At 33.8% G+C, this 18,703-nt stretch overlaps 1 protein-coding gene across 1 annotated transcript in view; it reads right to left on the bottom strand.

Annotated features, from left to right (window-relative positions):
- Nucleotides 1-259: 259 nt before the first annotated feature.
- The window catches only part of LOC149791149 (uncharacterized), a 206,793-nt gene continuing 188,349 nt past the window's right edge, over nucleotides 260-18,703 (bottom strand). The window contains exon 13 of the mRNA XM_089971310.1: nucleotides 260-9,878. Coding sequence (XP_089827436.1) covers nucleotides 8,670-9,878 — 1,209 coding nt within the window. The 3' untranslated portion in view covers nucleotides 260-8,669. The remainder of the gene's footprint in view (nucleotides 9,879-18,703) is intronic.

Genomic DNA, 18,703 nt, shown 5'->3' with positions numbered 1-18,703 from the left:
CAAATGAAATCAGTACCATGTCATATGTAAAATCATTCTTAACATTATGGTGCCAAAGTTACCTGCTTGAGATTTATATTCAAAGATGAAGTACTCTGTGGAACAGTGTACATTTCATTCAGATGGAATACTCTGTGGAACAGTGTACATTTCAATCAGAGTTGTCTTTGTGTAATTGACAAGCAAATCAGTCCACTTTGTTGTACTCCGAATAAATTTGAATCATCCACTGCACTACACAAAAAATGTCAATAAAGTCTTATTTTTTACGAAAATTTATTCAATAAATAGTACATTTATGTACATGTATACAGCCATAACTTATTACTGAACTCAAAGCAAAAAAAAACCATACCTACAAAATATACCTTATTACAGGTAACTAGTGTGTATAATTGACATACATAAGCATAATGATTTGGGGAATCAAAACAAGCACTAGAATAAAACAAAACTGTACCATTTTACTCATGAATTACATATCATTGCTTTAAATTTCTTTTATAGAAGTTTAAGTTTACTCAGGGCAAGCTGACTGGAAATAGAAACAGCCTTTGGGATATTTGAGCTTGCCCCAAATAACAGCAACACAATACCACAACTAAAGTTTAAACATTAGGTAAATTCAAATAAAGGACGTTTGAAAAAATTGCATTTCTTTTACAAATTAAAAAATTTGTTTCCTTTCATCTTGTTTTACCTCTTAAATTCATGTGCCTGTAATTAAAGTAATCAAACAAGATTAAATTGTACATGTAAATAGATGTTTCGATGAGAAGAAAAGGATTCTTAAGTTTAGAATCATGTACACTGTACATTTAAATTTATATATATATGGATTGCTAGAAAACCATTTTAGATTAGAAAGAGAGAGGATTGGTCTGGTTTTGTGCTTTATGGTATAGCAACATATTAAGCAGATAATTTAGTGCCAAGGCAATTGAAGTGCCTTATTATTTAGTGCCAAGGCAATTGAAGTGCCTTATTATTTAGTGCCAAGGCAATTGAAGTGCCTTATTATTTAGTGCCAAGGCAATTGAAGTGCCTTATTATTTAATGCCAAGGCAACTGAAGTAAAGTGCCTAAACAAGGACACACCACTGCAGCTGACCTAGACTGGTCCTATGGTAGGATTTAAATCCAGCATTCTAATAAATGAGTCACTGCTGAGAGAGAGAGAGAGACAGAGAGAGAGAGAGAGAGAGGGAGAGGGAGAGTTTAGGTATAAGACCTTGAACTGACACAAGTTTTCTTTCAAACAGGTTCATTACATATTTTTGGGGGTAAAACTTCAGCAGGTTACCTTTTCTATGCAACCAGACTCATCTCTTCAACTATATGAAAAGTAATGAAAGCAAGACTTTGGTAACGATTTATTTGTACTCATAACTGAATGATATGTGAATACTTATGTCATCCATTTACCTAGCATTTATCACCTAGTCATACTAAAACTGGAGATGTGCATCAAAATAATCTTTCACTTTTGAGAGTGATTTTAGACCATTTATTATTTATTTGCCAAACAAGTAGTTGTAGATCTCCTGCAATTATCACATAAACAACACTGGGGGTGGGGGGTGCTAGACTTTCAACTGGGTTTTCAAAGTTATCCAAGACGTTCATCATTATGCATGAGTGCCTTTTATTTGCCAATTTTGTAGAGTTGGCAAGCTTAGAATGTATCAGAGCTCATCAAATGCCCATGGCTAAGTTAGGACTTGAAAGTCAGTGAGTCTTGTCTAAGTGTCAAATACTCATGGCTAAGTTAGGACTTGAAAGTCAGTGAGTCTTGTATAAGTATCAAATGCCCATGGCTAAGTTAGGACTTGAAAGTCAGTGATTCTTGTCTAAGTATCAAATGCCCATGGCTAAGTTAGGACTTGAAAGTCAGTGAGTCTTGTCTAAGTGTCAAATGCTCATGGCTAAGTTAGGACTTGAAAGTCAGTGAGTCTTGTATAAGTATCAAATATATAGGTTAAAATGTAACAGATAAGTTAAAATATAAATATTTATTCACTATATGTCAAAACTTGTTTCAAACAAATGTTCACATTAACATGTTCGCATAAGAAAATAAGTGACTGACCTTGACATTGACTACAAAATGGAAAAGACAGACTCTGACAGTATACTATCTGCAATAAGGGATCGATAGATGAATGTGATGATATATATATACATATATATATACAAATATTCATTGTGGCAAGACTGCAGGGTCTAAAACTTGGAGACAATAAAGCATTAGAATTTATACATGTCCTTCTCTCTCACAATGTTTTGGCATTGCCCATGGCAAGTATCATACACAACTGAGCTTGTCTGTGAGCAAATTAAAGTTTGTCATGGACACCAGGTTAGTGGAATTGTACAGTCCTGATTATACAACCAATACAATTTAACTAGGTCATGCTGACCCTGGTGACTGTTGACCCATAGGACTCAGATCAGGTATGAAGTCTTGAACTAAACTGAGCAGAAAGCAAAAATTTGTTTTTAGACTTATCCCAACCTCGACCTCTGAACTTTAGATCTCAAAGTGCTCTTTTTTCCTTCTTAACCTAAGTGCAAGCCATTTGTAAAATTTGCTAAAAAAAATTAACTTCTGTACAACATCATTGTGCAAAACCCATTTGTATTTGAGTCACAATGACATTTGACCTTTGGCCTCAATGTCAACAAGCCTTGCTCATCGTAAGTGCAAACCCTCCAGAAACTTTGATGAAGGTACATCATCTAGAACAAATTAATGATGCAAATACCATTTGTCTTCTTTTAGCCACAAAAGTTGGTATAAGTACATGATCAAGAACTCAAATTTTTGTCCAGAAACTCTACTGACCACAATATGAACAAGTTCCTTTCTAGTCTCAAACACAAGCCATACACAAAGTAAGGTCATGATTTGTTGCATAGGGCATTCGTTATTTTGTGAAAAGCAATTTCCTTCTCACTGACTCTGACCTTTGACCTTTTAACCCCTATTAGTAATAGATGTCTTCTCTCAAATACAAGACATCTACTAAGTTTAGTTAGGGCATATGGCACAGCACTTGCATAGTTGGCGGAAATTATTTCCCCTTCTTTTGGTCTCTTTGAATTTAACCTGTGACTTTCTGACTCTAAAATGGATAGGTGTATTCTTCGTCTCAAATGCAAACCATCCAAAGCACTTGATCAATGAAGGAGAGACCCCCCCCACCAATCGCCCAAGATATCATACAGCACCGTCCCATTTTTTTGTTTTTGTGAGTCAAAGTTATTTTGAACTTTTGATATAACTGACACATAAGTCAATTTATAATATGAAAATCTTCTTTAGTACCTATGATTTTGCACTTTTACCTAAAAATGAATGGGATTTTTTAAAACCCAAATGTACAGTACTCACAGCTAGAAATAGGTCTACCTACTGTGTAGAAGTAGGATCAGATGGAGAGATGTGATGGACAATATAATAGCATGTGCTACATACAACATAATAGCATATGCTACATACAACATAATAGCATATGCTACATACAACATAATAGCATATGCTACATACAACATAATAGCATGTGCTACATACAACATAATAGCATATGCTACATACAACATAACAGCATATGCTACATACAACATAATAGCATGTGCTACATACAACATAACAGCATATGCTACATACAACATAATAGCATATGCTACATACAACATAATAGCATATGCTACATACAACATAATAGCATATGCTACATACAACATAACAGCATATGCTACATACAACATAACAGCATATGCTACATACAACATAATATCATATGCTACACTTAGGAAAAGACAATTTTAAAAAAAGGTGGAAATTAAATTCTTTACAAAATAGAATAGCTATGTTTGCTTTACTCTGAACCATTCATACCTCACATCAAAACTTTTCTTGTCCTCTTCAACCAAATTGTCTAAATTTGTGTAAATAAAATTCACGTTACAATAGTCCTTTTAAAAAAAGAAAATGAGACTTCTAACTTGCCCCACCCCACCATCCCCATAGGCTGCATCCACAATCAGAGTCCTTTTCTGTCATTTACTTCTTACCAATCAACTGAGTTCAGGTCAAAATGAAACTGACAGACTGATGGACAGACACATGTATGGATGAATATCATTGATTAGAAAACATGCACAAAAAGTGCAGATATATATATAAATGATAGATACAAAAGGGATACATATATAAGATACAGATACAAAAAGGATACATATACAAATAATGGATACAGACCATGTATTGTAATTTGGTTGGTTAGAAAAACATGTCCTCTGGATTTTTGATTTTCAAATACAAATTTCTTTTTGCAAGTGCATACATTCAATGTATCTATCAATCTCCATGTAAACTATATGTATATATGTTGTGTATATATCTATTTCCATGTCCACTATCTGTGTATATGTCATTTATCAATTTCCATGTCCACTATATGTATATATGTAGTGTACTTATTAATTTCTATGTCCGCTATATGTATATATATAGTGTATTTATCAATTTCCATGTCCACTATATGTATACATGTAGTGTATTTATCAATTTCCTTGTCCACTCTATGTATACATGTAGTGTATTTATCAATTTCCTCGTCCACTCTGTGTATACATGTAGTGTATTTATCAATTTCCTTGTCCACTCTATGTATACATGTAGTGTATTTATCAATTTCCTTGTCCACTCTGTGTATACATGTAGTGTATTTATCAATTTCCTTGTCCACTATATGTATACATGTAGTGTATTTATCAATTTCCTTGTCCACTATATGTATACATGTAGTGTATTTATCAATTTCCTTGTCCACTATATGTATACATGTAGTGTATTTATCAATTTCTATGTCAACTAAATATAGATACAGTGTATGTATTTTATGGATCAATTTCCATGTCCACTATATGTATACATGTAGTGAATTATCAGTTTCCATGTCAACTAAATGTATTTATGAATGAAGTATATATCAATTTCATATGAAATATATGTACAGTATTTATGTACATTGGACGTCAATCTCCATATCAACTAATATACAGTCAACTCTCCAAGCAATTGATGTGATGTCACAGGTTCAAGTGCAAAAAACAGATGATTATGTATGACTCAAATGTATACAATACAGAAAATAATCTATTAAAATAAAAAAATTAAAAAAAATTAAAAATCACAGGTTATGATGTACCACCTAATGGCGTAAATAGGAATTTCACAGGTAATCATATTCTACCAAATGGTGTAAATAGGAATTTCACAGGTAATCATAGTCTACCTAATGGTGTAAATAGGAATTTCACAGGGAATCATATTCTACCTAATGGTGTAAATAGGAGTTTCACAGGTAATCATGTCTTATCTAATGGCGTAAATAGGAATTTCACAGGGAATCATATTCTACCTAATGGTGTAAATAGGAATTTCACAGGGAATCATATTCTACCTAATGGTGTAAATAGGAATTTCACAGGTAATCATGTCTTACCTAATGGCGTAAATAGGAATTTCACAGGCAATCATATTCTACCTAATGGTGTAAATAGGAATTTCACAGGTAATCATGTCTTACCTAATGGTGTAAATAGGAATTTCACAGGCAATCATCTTCTATCTAATGGTGTAAATAGGAATTTCACTGGTAGTCATGTCTTACCTAATGGCGTAAATAGGAATTTCATAGGCAAATCATGTTCTATGTTCTACCTAATGGTGTAAATAGGAATTTCACAGGTAATCATGTCTTACCTAATGGTGTAAATAGGAATTTCACAGGTACTCATGTTAGACCTAATGGCTTAAATAGGAATTTCACAGGTAATCATGTCCGACCTAATGGATTAAATAGGAATTTCACAGGTAATCATGTCTGACCTAATGGATTAAATAGGAATTTCACAGGTAATCATGTCCGACCTAATGGCTTAAAGCCTTCCTCTTGAAATGTGTCTATACAACATGGATAGTCTGTAAACATGGTGGACTGGAGAGGACTTTGCTGAAATTCAAAAATGCATGCGCAACCCTAACTCCAAAATTTAAAAAAAATAAACAAAAACTTACAGGTAATCATGTACCAACTAATGTCTTAAATAGGAATTTCACAGGTAATCATGTACCACCTAATGTCTTAAATAGGAATTTCATTGGTAATCATGAATGACCTGACGGCTTAAAGTCTTGATTATAATCATCAGGGTGTTTGACACACATACCAAGCTTGATTATAATTGTCAGAGTGTTTGACACACATACCAACCCTGATTATAATCATCAGGGTGTTTGACACACATACCAAGCTTGATTATAATTGTCAGGGTGTTTGACACACATGCCAAGCTTGATTATAATCATCAGGGTGTTTGACACACATACCAAGCTTAATTATAATTGTCAGGGTGTTTGACACACATACCAAGTCTGATTATAATCATCAGGGTGTCTGACACACATACCAAGCTTGATTATAATTGTCAGGGTGTTTGACACACATACCAAACCTAATTATAATCATCAGAGTGTTTGACACACATACCAAGCCTGATTATAATCGTCAGGGTGCGAACAAGCTCTGCTTAACAGATGACAAAATGCCCAATTCATATGAGCAGTTATTGCTCATAATTAAATTAATTAAAGATCTGGATGATAAATGCTAATTGGATGACAGAATGTCTAATTAATATGCAAATTTCTTACTAGTATGAAATTCAGTATCTGACGATATAAAAATGTATACAAATTTTAATACAGGTATAATCAGAAAAATATGGCCTCTAGAATTGTAACCAAGCTCAACCAATCAGATGCAAGCATGACTCATTAATATACATGCATGCTGCTCATCATCAAAACTGCCAAGATCACACGCTAAAATCAGCCAAGATCACACGCTAAAATCGGTTTACGTAATCAGTTTGATCAGACCAATCTCCAAAGTAACAAGTTTGGAAAATCAGAGACTTGGTCCAATGAAGGTTTTATTCCGATGGTTTACACAGAAAAAGGTGGTATAATATATATTGTCATAAATTATGCTTTAAATAAAGTTCTAAATGAACATTTGGGAATTTATTAATATTTTTAAATACAAAAAGTATATTTATTTTTTCTATATGCAAATAATCAAAAGCTGCAAATATTTAAATTGCATAAATTATACATCTTTTTGACTTTTTTAAAATATTTAAATTGCATAAATTATACATTTGTTTGACTTTTTTTTAAATATTTAAATTGCATAAATTATACATCTGTTTGACTTTTTTGTGATATAATACCATCTTGGGATCTAATTAATGACATATACACTCACTATGTATGTTTTCTGAATTTTCTGTTTCAGTTTTATTTTTGTTGATGAATCGCCTATGACACCCATAACATTTTTCTTTTAGTTTCTTAACAATTTCACCTTAAGTAATTAAGGACTCATAACGTGGAACACATATGTTCACATAATACATATTAATGCTTACAAAATACAATCATGCCTTCTATACAACTATTTTGATTAGATTTCCTTCAAACACTTATTCAATTACTTGAATACAATATACCATGTCTGAATTAATTCTGAAATAAAAAATAAATAAAGCATCTAAAATGGTATCAAGTTTATCCGATCAGATTACAGATCATTTCATTAATTAGTGAAGGTCACTCTAAGCTTATACATTGAGGCTGCCCTCTAGTGTGGAAACATGCTTATACATTGAGGCTGCCCTCTAGTGTGGAAACAAGCTTATACATTGAGGCTGCCCTCTAGTGTGGAAACAAGCTTATACATTGAGACTGCCCTCTAGTGTGGAAACAAGCTTATACATTGAGGCTGCCCTCTAGTGTGGAAACAAGCTTATACATTGAGACTGCCCGCTAGTGTGGAAACAAGCTTATATATTGAGACTGCCCGCTAGTGTGGAAACGAGCTTATACATTGAGACTGCCCTCTAGTGTGGAAACAAGCTTATACATTGAAACTGCCCTCTAGTGTGGGAACAAGCTTAGCCAATCAGATACAAGATCACCTCATTCATAAGCCTCAATGTTACTAAAACAATCAAATCCATCTAATGTTGATGATATAAGCTTACATACCAGGTCTGACCAAAGTCTGATTTGATATATGACTTCCATAGTGGCAATGAAATTGGCTAATCAGATACAAGAACACTTCTTCACTATGCATGGATATGGCTTACAATTTCTCTTCAGATCTTGAGGATATAAGCTTACATGCCAAGTCTGATCAAAATCTGATCATAAATGAAGCCTTTAGTGCTCAGATATGGGTGTTGAATAAAAGACGACAACCCAACAGACCCCTTTTGATGGACACAATATGTCATGATAGAATGAATGGAAATAGGTAACACCACACACCCATTCCATCGATTGTGGTGTGGAAACAAAATAACATCAGAAATTAGGTTGAATAATGGCCTGGAAATAAAATAACATCAGAAATTATGCTGAATATGGCCTGTAAATAAAATATCAGGCATTACACTAAATATGGTGTGGAAATAAAACATCAGGCATTACACTAAATATGGCCTGGAAATAAAACATCAGAAATTACACTTAATATGGCCTGTAAATAAAATATCAGACAATACACTAAATATGGTGTGGAGATAAAACATCAGACTGTAAATCTAAATGACTTGTCATCTTCATCTTCTTCCGACATGATCTCCAGTAAATTATGATCCAGTTTACTTTTCCAGGTTTTCTTGACCTTAGAATCTGCTTTCCAGTTTATTTTCTCATGGAAAATATTGACATTTCCCCCTCTAGGGGTATGGTCAGCATTGTCCAATGAGCCCACTTTTGGATTTGCACGTTTGTTCCAGTCGACATAAAAATTGGGAACTCTAAATCTGCGTTTTCTGGGTGTATAATCTGTTTTATCAAGGGAGTTAATCTTTGGTTCTGACTTCCAACTGAGTTTTTGGGTCAGAATTTGTACATTACCGCCACCAGGTTTGTGGTCTAGTTTCTCTAAAGAGCCAATTTTTGACTCAGAGACCCATTTTTCTTTGTAGTGAGGTATTGTAACGGTTCCTCCATAAGACTGGAAACTAATGTTCTCAAAGGATCCAACTCGTGGCTTACTCTGAATCTTTTTCTTTGTGATGATGACGGGTCCTGATGGATTGTAATGAAAAGATGTGAAACCATCTGTATCAGCAGTGGCCCCATAACGTGGTTTAATCTTTGGCAATTTTAAACTTAGCCCACTTTCAGGAGTATCTCTCTGGGTTGATGGATAACTCTTAGATGTTTGTGGAAGTGACCCAATTTTCGCTTCAGCTTCCCATTTGATCTTAAAAGTTGGCACTTTTTTCATCCCTCCTCCAGGAGTATGGTCTGTATTTTCCAGGGAGCCAACTTTAGCCTGAACAACTGCATAACGATTTTTTATTGGTGGAAGATAAGGTTCATGAAAAGACTTTTTGGCTGATCTTTCAATGTATTTTTCCTTTGTAGACCAATTCCATGGAGGTTTAATATAATGATATCTGGGTGAATCGTCAGCATATCCATCTTTGTCGGCATTCTTAATATCATCAAATTCACTTGTGAATTTTGTGTGAATTGGCTTTTGTTCTATAACTACATACTTCCCATTAGCACGTCTGTGAACTGAAACCAAAGGATATTTTCCCTGGAATTGTCGTTTATGTGGAACGTACACCACTGTAGGAATAGGCACATCTGTGTCTTCAAATTTTCTCTCTTGCACTGCAAATTGTTTTGGGAGCTTAAGGCGTGGTAAAACCAACTCGGAATCTTCGTCATTAGTATATTTTTCTGACCACATTGTGTAATTGTACTTATTGCTTGAAATAAATATACAAAGTTAATAAGCCAATCAATTTCTCAGATAATTACTGTTTCTAAATTCCTTTTGAGGTTTAAATATCTGCCTGTTTATCCAATAATGTAATCACATGGATTGTCTTAATACCTGACATTTTGAATCCTGCATTAAAAAAGAGCTGTTCACATCTATCAACTCTTCAGATTCATAAATTAAGGAAAGTCAAGAAGAGGAAATAGCTCTTCATGTTGTGAAGTTAAAAAAAGTCTGGATCACATGACAAATTCAGTCTCATGCTTCTGGTACCAATCAAAGATATGGCATTCACCACAAAATAAACTGTTTGTTCATTCCAAACATTCACAATGAAAAATCCTGTCTTCTATAACCAAGTGGTTACTATATTTAAAATCTCTCACTGATGTGTAAAAAATAAAAAGCCTAGATTACCTGATAGTTATAAATCTTTTCAATTTGTTGGTCAGAAAGAGTTATCCATGAAATATATAATCCACGTCTTAGTTTGATGCCTTTCATATGTAACCAAACTGTTCAATATTTTCATACAAACATCATTATAACATATGAATACAGTACAGGGCAACAGTTTACGATAGCATGTGTCAATTATCTTTTGTTAAATAATTCTTTTCTATCTAAGATTCATAAAGACCCAAATGTAAAACTTGTGATCAAAACAGATGAAATTCAATCCTTGTTTTGAAAACCAGCATGACACTTTCTTTCCTTCCAATACACAATAAAAGAATAGGGAATTCAATTCAATCCCATTCAAAATCAATCAGGCACTTAGGTTTTGGTTAATACACAGGTAAACTCTTGCTACATGTATATACAAGTAAAATTCTACTATAATTTAAAATTGCTACAACCTCAAAATAGACTGATTGTATTAAAATTTATTAGTATGAAGAAAATTATCAAAATTAGAAGAAGAATGTTTTTTATTTATACTAAAACTGACTTTTAAATGAAAACTCTTGAAGTGCCAGTTATCAAATCCAAATGCATACAAGACATAATGTAAATCTGCCATACAAATACTATTCACTTTAGAATGAAGTACAATCTGTAAAAGTGTTTTAGTTTGTAGACAAAACGGTCATTACTCAAATTTCTGGTCTCTGGGTCATAAATACATCTATCTTCTGTAAGTAGAGTTTGATAATAGCACCTATCCCTTGTAGGTAAAATTTGATAAAAGCACCTTTCCCCTGTAAGTAAAGTTTGATAATAGCACCTATCCCTTGTAGGTAGAGCTTTATCAGTTTGTTTTTCAACACATGAATTTTCTTGTCACTTAAAACTGTAATTTAAGAAAGTTGAAAATAAAACACCAATATATTTAAATAAAACTTCCCTCTTTGATGGCATGTAATGGGAGGTTGGGTTTAAATCAGAATGTCACTGAGTGCCTGCAATCGAATCATACACCCCCCAAAAAGCACTAAACAAAAGATGTTTTTTTTTTTTTTAAATCAACATGTCACTGCAATCGGATCATACACACTCCAAAAAGAACTAAATAAAAGAAATTATTCAGGGCCTAAATGACTCTTTTAAAATATTTCTTTTTTCTTTTCCTTTTTTGCCTGTAACCTGTGCCTAATGTACACATTCAAGTGCTTGCATGACAGTTTTTTCAAAATATGCACTCTCATTATTTTATATATTTCTGTATTGGAATTAGTATGACAATATATGTGTATTGGAATTAGTATGAATATATGTGTGTATTGGAATTAGTATGACTATATGTGTGTATTGTAATTAGTATGACTATATGTGTGTATTGGAATTAGTATGACTATATGCGTGTACTGGAATTAGTATGACTATATGTGTGTACTGGAATTAGTATGACTTAAATGTCTGTACTGGAATTAGTATGAATATTTAGTTTTAGTAATGAAACTTCACATGTAAATCACATTGCTGATCTCTTGCTGGATGATGAAGTTTGTACATGACAGAATGTTGCCTGGTGCTAATCCAATGCCAGATGTTGAAGTGTATATGTGTCAGAATGTTGCCTGAAGCTAATCCAATGCCAGATGTTGAAGTCTATATGTGTCAGAATGTTGCCTGAAGCTAATCCAATGCCAGATGTTGAAGTCTATATGTGTCAGAATGTTGCCTGGAGCTAATCCAATGCCAGATGTTGAAATCTGTATGTGTCAGAATGTTGCCTGGAGCTAATCCAATGCCAGATGTTGAAGTCTGTATGTGTCAGAATGTTGCCTGGAGCTAATCCAATGCAAGATGTTGAAGTCTGTATGTGTAAGAATGTTGCCTGAAGCTAATCCAATGCCAGATGTTGAAGTGTATATGTGTCAGAATGTTGCCTGGAGCTAATCCAATGCCAGATGTTGAAGTCTGTATGTGTCAGAATGTTGCCTGGAGCTTAAATCCAATGCCAGATGTTGAAGTCTATATGTGTCAGAATGTTTCCTGGAGCTAATCCAATGCCAGATGTTGAAGTCTGTATGTGTCAGAATGTTGCCTGGAGCTTAAATCCAATGCCAGATGTTGAAGTGTATATGTGTCAGAATGTTGCCTGGAGCTAATCCAATGCCAGATGTTGAAGTCTGTATGTGTAAGAATGTTGCCTGGAGCTTAAATCCAATGCCAGATGTTGAAGTCTATATGTGTCAGAATGTTTCCTGGAGCTAATCCAATGCCAGATGTTGAAGTCTGTATGTGTCAGAATGTTGCCTGGAGCTTAAATCCAATGCCAGATGTTTAAGTTTACATGTGTCAGAATGTTTATTATTACAGATCAGAACTTTCCAAGCCATCATGCTTTTTCATGCTGTTATGTATTTATGTAGTCCAAAGAATAAAAAATCTAGTCCATATAAATCACACATGTGCTGAATCCAAACATCAAATCTCCAAGACTAGCCTGAATTACTTATATGTTTCTCACATGACAAAAACACATTTTCATCTTATCTGAAATAAATTCAGAACCAAACATATCAATAAGCAAATATCCATTTTTGACCAGCCATACACTGAGAATTATTGACACCCAAGATATAGTCCTCTTGGCTTGCTAAACAAACTTTCATTCATGAATAGAATGGGTAATTTACTGTTTAAGAGTTGAATGACTTAATTTAAGGTGCTATCTTTTATCACTTTTCCTATGAAATGTCTCCAATTTAAACAAGATATATATGTTTAACATAAACTCCTGTAGTGGCATGTAGATAGGAATGTTTATTTTATGTACAAGGAATATGGTTCGAGCTTGACATATGTACTCTTGTATCAGGTGCGCTCCGTTTCAAAGAGCATAGACCAGAGCTGGTTTAGTCTAATGTCCTAACAGATTAGGGTCTATGTCATTCACTGTCAGCATGTGATTTCATTCAAAAAGCACAGACCCAGACCTGGAATCACATAATCTGCTGACAGATCAAGGTCTATTCGATTCATGGTCATTTTTTGATTTCATTAAAAAGGCACAGATGCAGAACTGGAATCACATACTCTGCAAACAAATCAGGGTCTATTATATTCATTGACAGATTGTGATTTCAAGAAAACAGCAGAGACCCAGACCCGTTATCATATAATATGCCAACAGATCAGGGTCCACTGACAATTAAATATTTCAAGAAAACAGGGACATTGACCTAGCTGTGAATTACACAGTGTAGCAGATCTCTTATGACAGTGCTTACAAAGTGATGTATATTTTAGTAGTTTTCACTATAAGCTGCCTTATTATAGCAGTTCTCATTATAATGTGCTTGAATATAGCAGCTTTTCATGATATGGTGACTTAGTATAGCAGAGTACTTGTATATAGGGTGCCTCAGTATGTGACAGTCTCATTATAAAATGCCTCAGTGTATGACAGTCTCATTATAAAATGCCTCAGTGTATAACAGTCTCATTATAAAATGCCTCAGTGTATGACAGTCTCATAAAATGCCTCAGTGTATGAGTCTCATTATAAAATGCCTCAGTGTATGACAGTCTCATTATAAAATGCCTCAGTGTATGACAGTCTCATAAAATGCCTCAGTGTATGACAGTCTCATTATAAAATGCCTCAGTGTATGACAGTCTCATTATAAAGTGCCTCAGAGTATGACAGTCTCATAAAATGCCTCAGTGTATGAGTCTTATTATAAAATGCCTCAGTGTATGACAGTCTCATAAAATGCCTCAGAGCATGACAGTCTCATAAAATGCCTCAGTGTATGACAGTCTTATTATAAAATGCCTCAGTGTACGACAGTCTCATAAAATGCCTCAGAGTATGACAGTCTCATAAAATGTCTCCGTAAATGACAGTCTCATTATAAAATGCCTCAGTATATGACAGTCTCATTATAAAATACCTCAGTATATGAGTCTCATCATCAAATGCCTCAGTATAAGAGTCTCATTATAAGATGCCTGTGTATGACAGTCTCATAAAATGCCTCAGTGTATGACAGTCTCATCATAAAATGCCTCAGTATATGACAGTCTCATTATAAAATGCATCAGTGTATGACAGTCTTATTATAAAATGCATCGGTATATGTCTCATTAAATGCCTCAGTAAATGACAGACTCATTATAAAATGCCTCAGTATATGACAGCTTCATAATAAGATGTCTGTGCATGACAGACTCATTATAAAATGCCTCAGTGTACGACAGTCTCAATATAAAATGCCTCATTATACGAGTCTCATTAAATGCCGCAGTTAATGACAGTTTCATTATAAAAAGCCTCAGGAAATGACAGTCTCATTGAATGCATCAGCATATGAGTCTCATTGTAAAATGCCTCAGTATATGACAGTCTTATAAAATGACAGTATTTTTCTCATTAAATGCCTCAGTAAATGACAGACTCATTATAAATGCCTCAGTATATGACAGTCTCATACAATGCTGCAGTTAATGACAGTTTCATTATAAAAAGCCTCAGGAAATGACTCTCATTATAAAATGCTTCAGTAAATGACAGTTTCATAAAATGCCTCAGTATGTGACATTCTTATTATAAAATGCCTCAGAGTATGACAGTCTCATAAAATGCCACAGTGTATGACAGTCTCATTATAAAATGCCTCAGATTATGACAATCTCATTATAAAATGCATCAGTGTATGACAGTCTCATAAAATGCCTAAGTGTATGACAGACTCATTATAAATTGCATCAGTGTATGACAGTCTCATTATAAAATGCATCAGTGTATGAGAGTCTCATTATAAAATGCCTCAGTATATGACAGTCTCATTGAATGCCTCAATATATAACAGTCTCATTACAAAATGCCTCAGTATATGAGTCTCATTATAAAATGCCTCAGTATGTGACAGTCTCATAAAACGCCTCAGTATATGACAGTCTCATTATAAAATGCCTCAGTATGTGACAGTCTCATTATAAAATGCCTTAGTATATGACAGTCTCATTGAATGCCTCAGTATATGACAGTCTCATCATAAAATGCCTCAGTATATGACAGTCTCATTATAAAATGCCTCAGTATGTGACAGTCTCATTATAAAATGCCTTAGTATATGACAGTCTCATTACAAAATGCATCAGTGTATGACAGTCTTATAAAATGCATCATTGTATGAGAGTCCCATTATAAAATGCCTCAGTATATGACAGTCTCATTGAATGCATCAGCATATGAGTCTCATTGTAAAATGACTCATATAACATATTCATTCTAAAATGCCTCAGTATATGACAGTCTCATTGTAAAATGCCTCATTATATAACATGTTCATTATAAAGTGCCTCAGTATATGACAGTCTCATTATAAAATGCCTCAGTATATGACAGTCTCATACAATGCTGCAGTTAATGACAGTTTCATTATAAAAAGCCTCAGGAAATGACTCTCATTATAAAATGCCTCAGAAAATAACATTATCATAAAATGCCTCAGTGTATGACAGTCTCATTAGAAAATGTCTCAGTATATGACAGTCTCATAAAATGCTGCAGTTAGTGACGGTTTCATTATAAAAAGCCTCAGGAAATGACTCTCATAAAATGCCTCAGTAAATGACAGTATCATAAAATGCCTCAGTGTATGACAGTTTCATTATAAAATGCCTCAGTAAATGACAGTCTCATAAAATGCCTCAGTGTATGACAGTCTCATTATAAAATTCCTCAGTATATGAGTCTCATTATAAAATGCCTCAGTGTATGACAGTCTTATTATAAAATGCCTCAGTATATGACAGTCTCATTATAAAATGCCTCAGTATGTGACAGTCTCATTATAAAATGCCTCAGTATGCAACAGTCTCATTATAAAATGCCTTAGTATATGACAGTCTCATTATAAAATGCATCAGTGTATGACAGTCTTATTATAAAATGCATCAGTGTATGACAGTCTTATTACAAAATGCCTCAGTATGTGACAGTCTCATTATAAAATGCCTTAGAATATGACAGTCTCATTATAAAATGCATCAGTGTATGACAGTCTCATTATAAAATGCATCAGTGAATGACAGTATCATTATAAAATGCCGTAGTGTATGACAGTCTCATTATAAAATGCCGTAGCATATGACAGTCTCATTATAAAATGCATCAGTGTATGACAGTCTTATTATAAAATACCTCCGTATGTGACAGTCTCATTATAAAACGCCTTAGTATATGACAGTCTCATTATAAAATGCATCAGTGTATGACAGTTTTATTATAAAATGCATCAGTGTATGACAGTCTCATTATAAAATGCCTCAGTATGTGACAGTCTCATTATAAAATGTCGTAGTATATGACAGTCTCATTATAAAATGCATCAGTGTATGACAGTCTCATTATAAAATGCCTCAGTGTATGACAGTCTCATTATAAAATGCCTTAGTATATGACAGTCTCATTATAAAATGCCTCAGTATGTGACAGTCTCATTATAAAATGCCGTAGTATATGACAGTCTCATTATAAAATGCATCAGTGTATGACAGTCTTATTATAAAATGCATCAGTGTATGACAGTCTCATTATAAAATGTCTCAGTATGTGAGTCTCATTATAAAATGCCTTAGTATATGACAGTCTCATTATAAAATGCATCAGTGTATGACAGTCTTATTATAAAATGCATCAGTGTATGACAGTCTCATTATAAAATGTCTCAGTATGTGAGTCTCATTATAAAATGCATCAGTGTATGACAGTCTCATTATAAAATGCCTTAGTATATGACAGTCTCATTATAAAATGCATCAGTGTATGACAGTTTTATTATAAAATGCATCAGTGTATGACAGTCTCATTATAAAATGCCTCAGTATGTGACAGTCTCATTATAAAATGTCGTAGTATATGACAGTCTCATTATAAAATGCATCAGTGTATGACAGTCTCATTATAAAATGCCTCAGTGTATGACAGTCTCATTATAAAATGCCTTAGTATATGACAGTCTCATTATAAAATGCCTCAGTATGTGACAGTCTCATTATAAAATGCCGTAGTATATGACAGTCTCATTATAAAATGCATCAGTGTATGACAGTCTTATTATAAAATGCATCAGTGTATGACAGTCTCATTATAAAATGTCTTAGTATATGACAGTCTCATTATAAAATGCATCAGTGTATGACAGTCTTATTATAAAATGCATCAGTGTATGAGTCTCATTATAAAATTCCTTAGTATGTGACAGTCTCATTATAAAATGCCTCAGTATGAGTCAGATTATAAAATACCTAAATTCCTTAAGTCTAACTTTTTCAAGGTCTTATCAATATAAGTGACACAAAGCTGAACAAGAAGGGCCATAACTCTGTTCAAATTGAACGGAGACAAAAAATATAAAAAGTACATCACGGTCTATGAAACAATGTTTACATCGAATTGCATCAGAAAATGTTGAACGGTTCTGGCATTAAGCATTATCCCATGTAAGGGTATGAATTGAACTGACAATGGCCACAACTCGATTAAAAAATAGAGAATGTGAAGCAAAACCCACAAATGGCACACAAAGGTCAATGAGATAAAGTTCTTACCGAACAAATCCATTAGAATAAATTGAATGGTTCATGAACTATGACGACAGCAAGCATCATTCCAAGCTTCTATGTGAAGAAATTGCCGAACAAGAGCCATAACTCTGTTTACAAATTCCAAGCTTCTATGTGAAGAAATTGCCGAACAAGAGCCATACCTCTGTTTACAATGGAGTAGATGCGACTAAATCCATAGAAAATACATGTAAACTCTGTGAGACAGTGTTAGAACAAACTGCAACAGAATATGCCAAATGGCTGCCAGTTACAATGAACACCACATATGAAGTTAATTAAAAAGGGCCACAACTCTACCCAAACTGGAGCTCATAAAACAACACATAAAAAATACAATAAGGTATATACAACAATGTACACACCAAAATTGTGATGACTTTGTGCCCAACAATGATGCTGACTATGGGTCCATGCTGGATCGATATAAGCAAACAGCATGCGACTCAACCTGTGTTTAGTGGTATTTCAAAATTAAAAGTAGAAACAGCGAGTACCAAGTTTATAGACCATCTCAAGCTATTTACTGATGATTTCTTGCATGTTACTACAGATCAAAGAAATCTTTATGCAGACCATAGATCAAACAAATCTTTATGCAGACCACAGATCAAAGAAATCTTTATGCAGACCAGATGGGGCAGATTTGACTCCCAACAGCTGAGAAAATGGAAGCTGATTGCACCTGGTGAATTTAAGCACTTTTAATCTCATTAAGTGAATATTACATGACAGACACAGAATAAAATATACAAAAACTGCAAAGCTTTGTGAACATCTATTTATTACTGAGG

The sequence above is a fragment of the Sinohyriopsis cumingii genome, chromosome 9 (genome assembly GCF_028554795.1).
Source record: "Sinohyriopsis cumingii isolate HCF-2022 chromosome 9, ASM2855479v2, whole genome shotgun sequence".
Lineage (NCBI taxonomy): Eukaryota > Metazoa > Mollusca > Bivalvia > Unionida > Unionidae > Sinohyriopsis > Sinohyriopsis cumingii.
The sequence above is the reverse complement of the archived record's forward strand: the minus strand, read 5'-3'. Positions and strand labels throughout refer to the sequence as shown.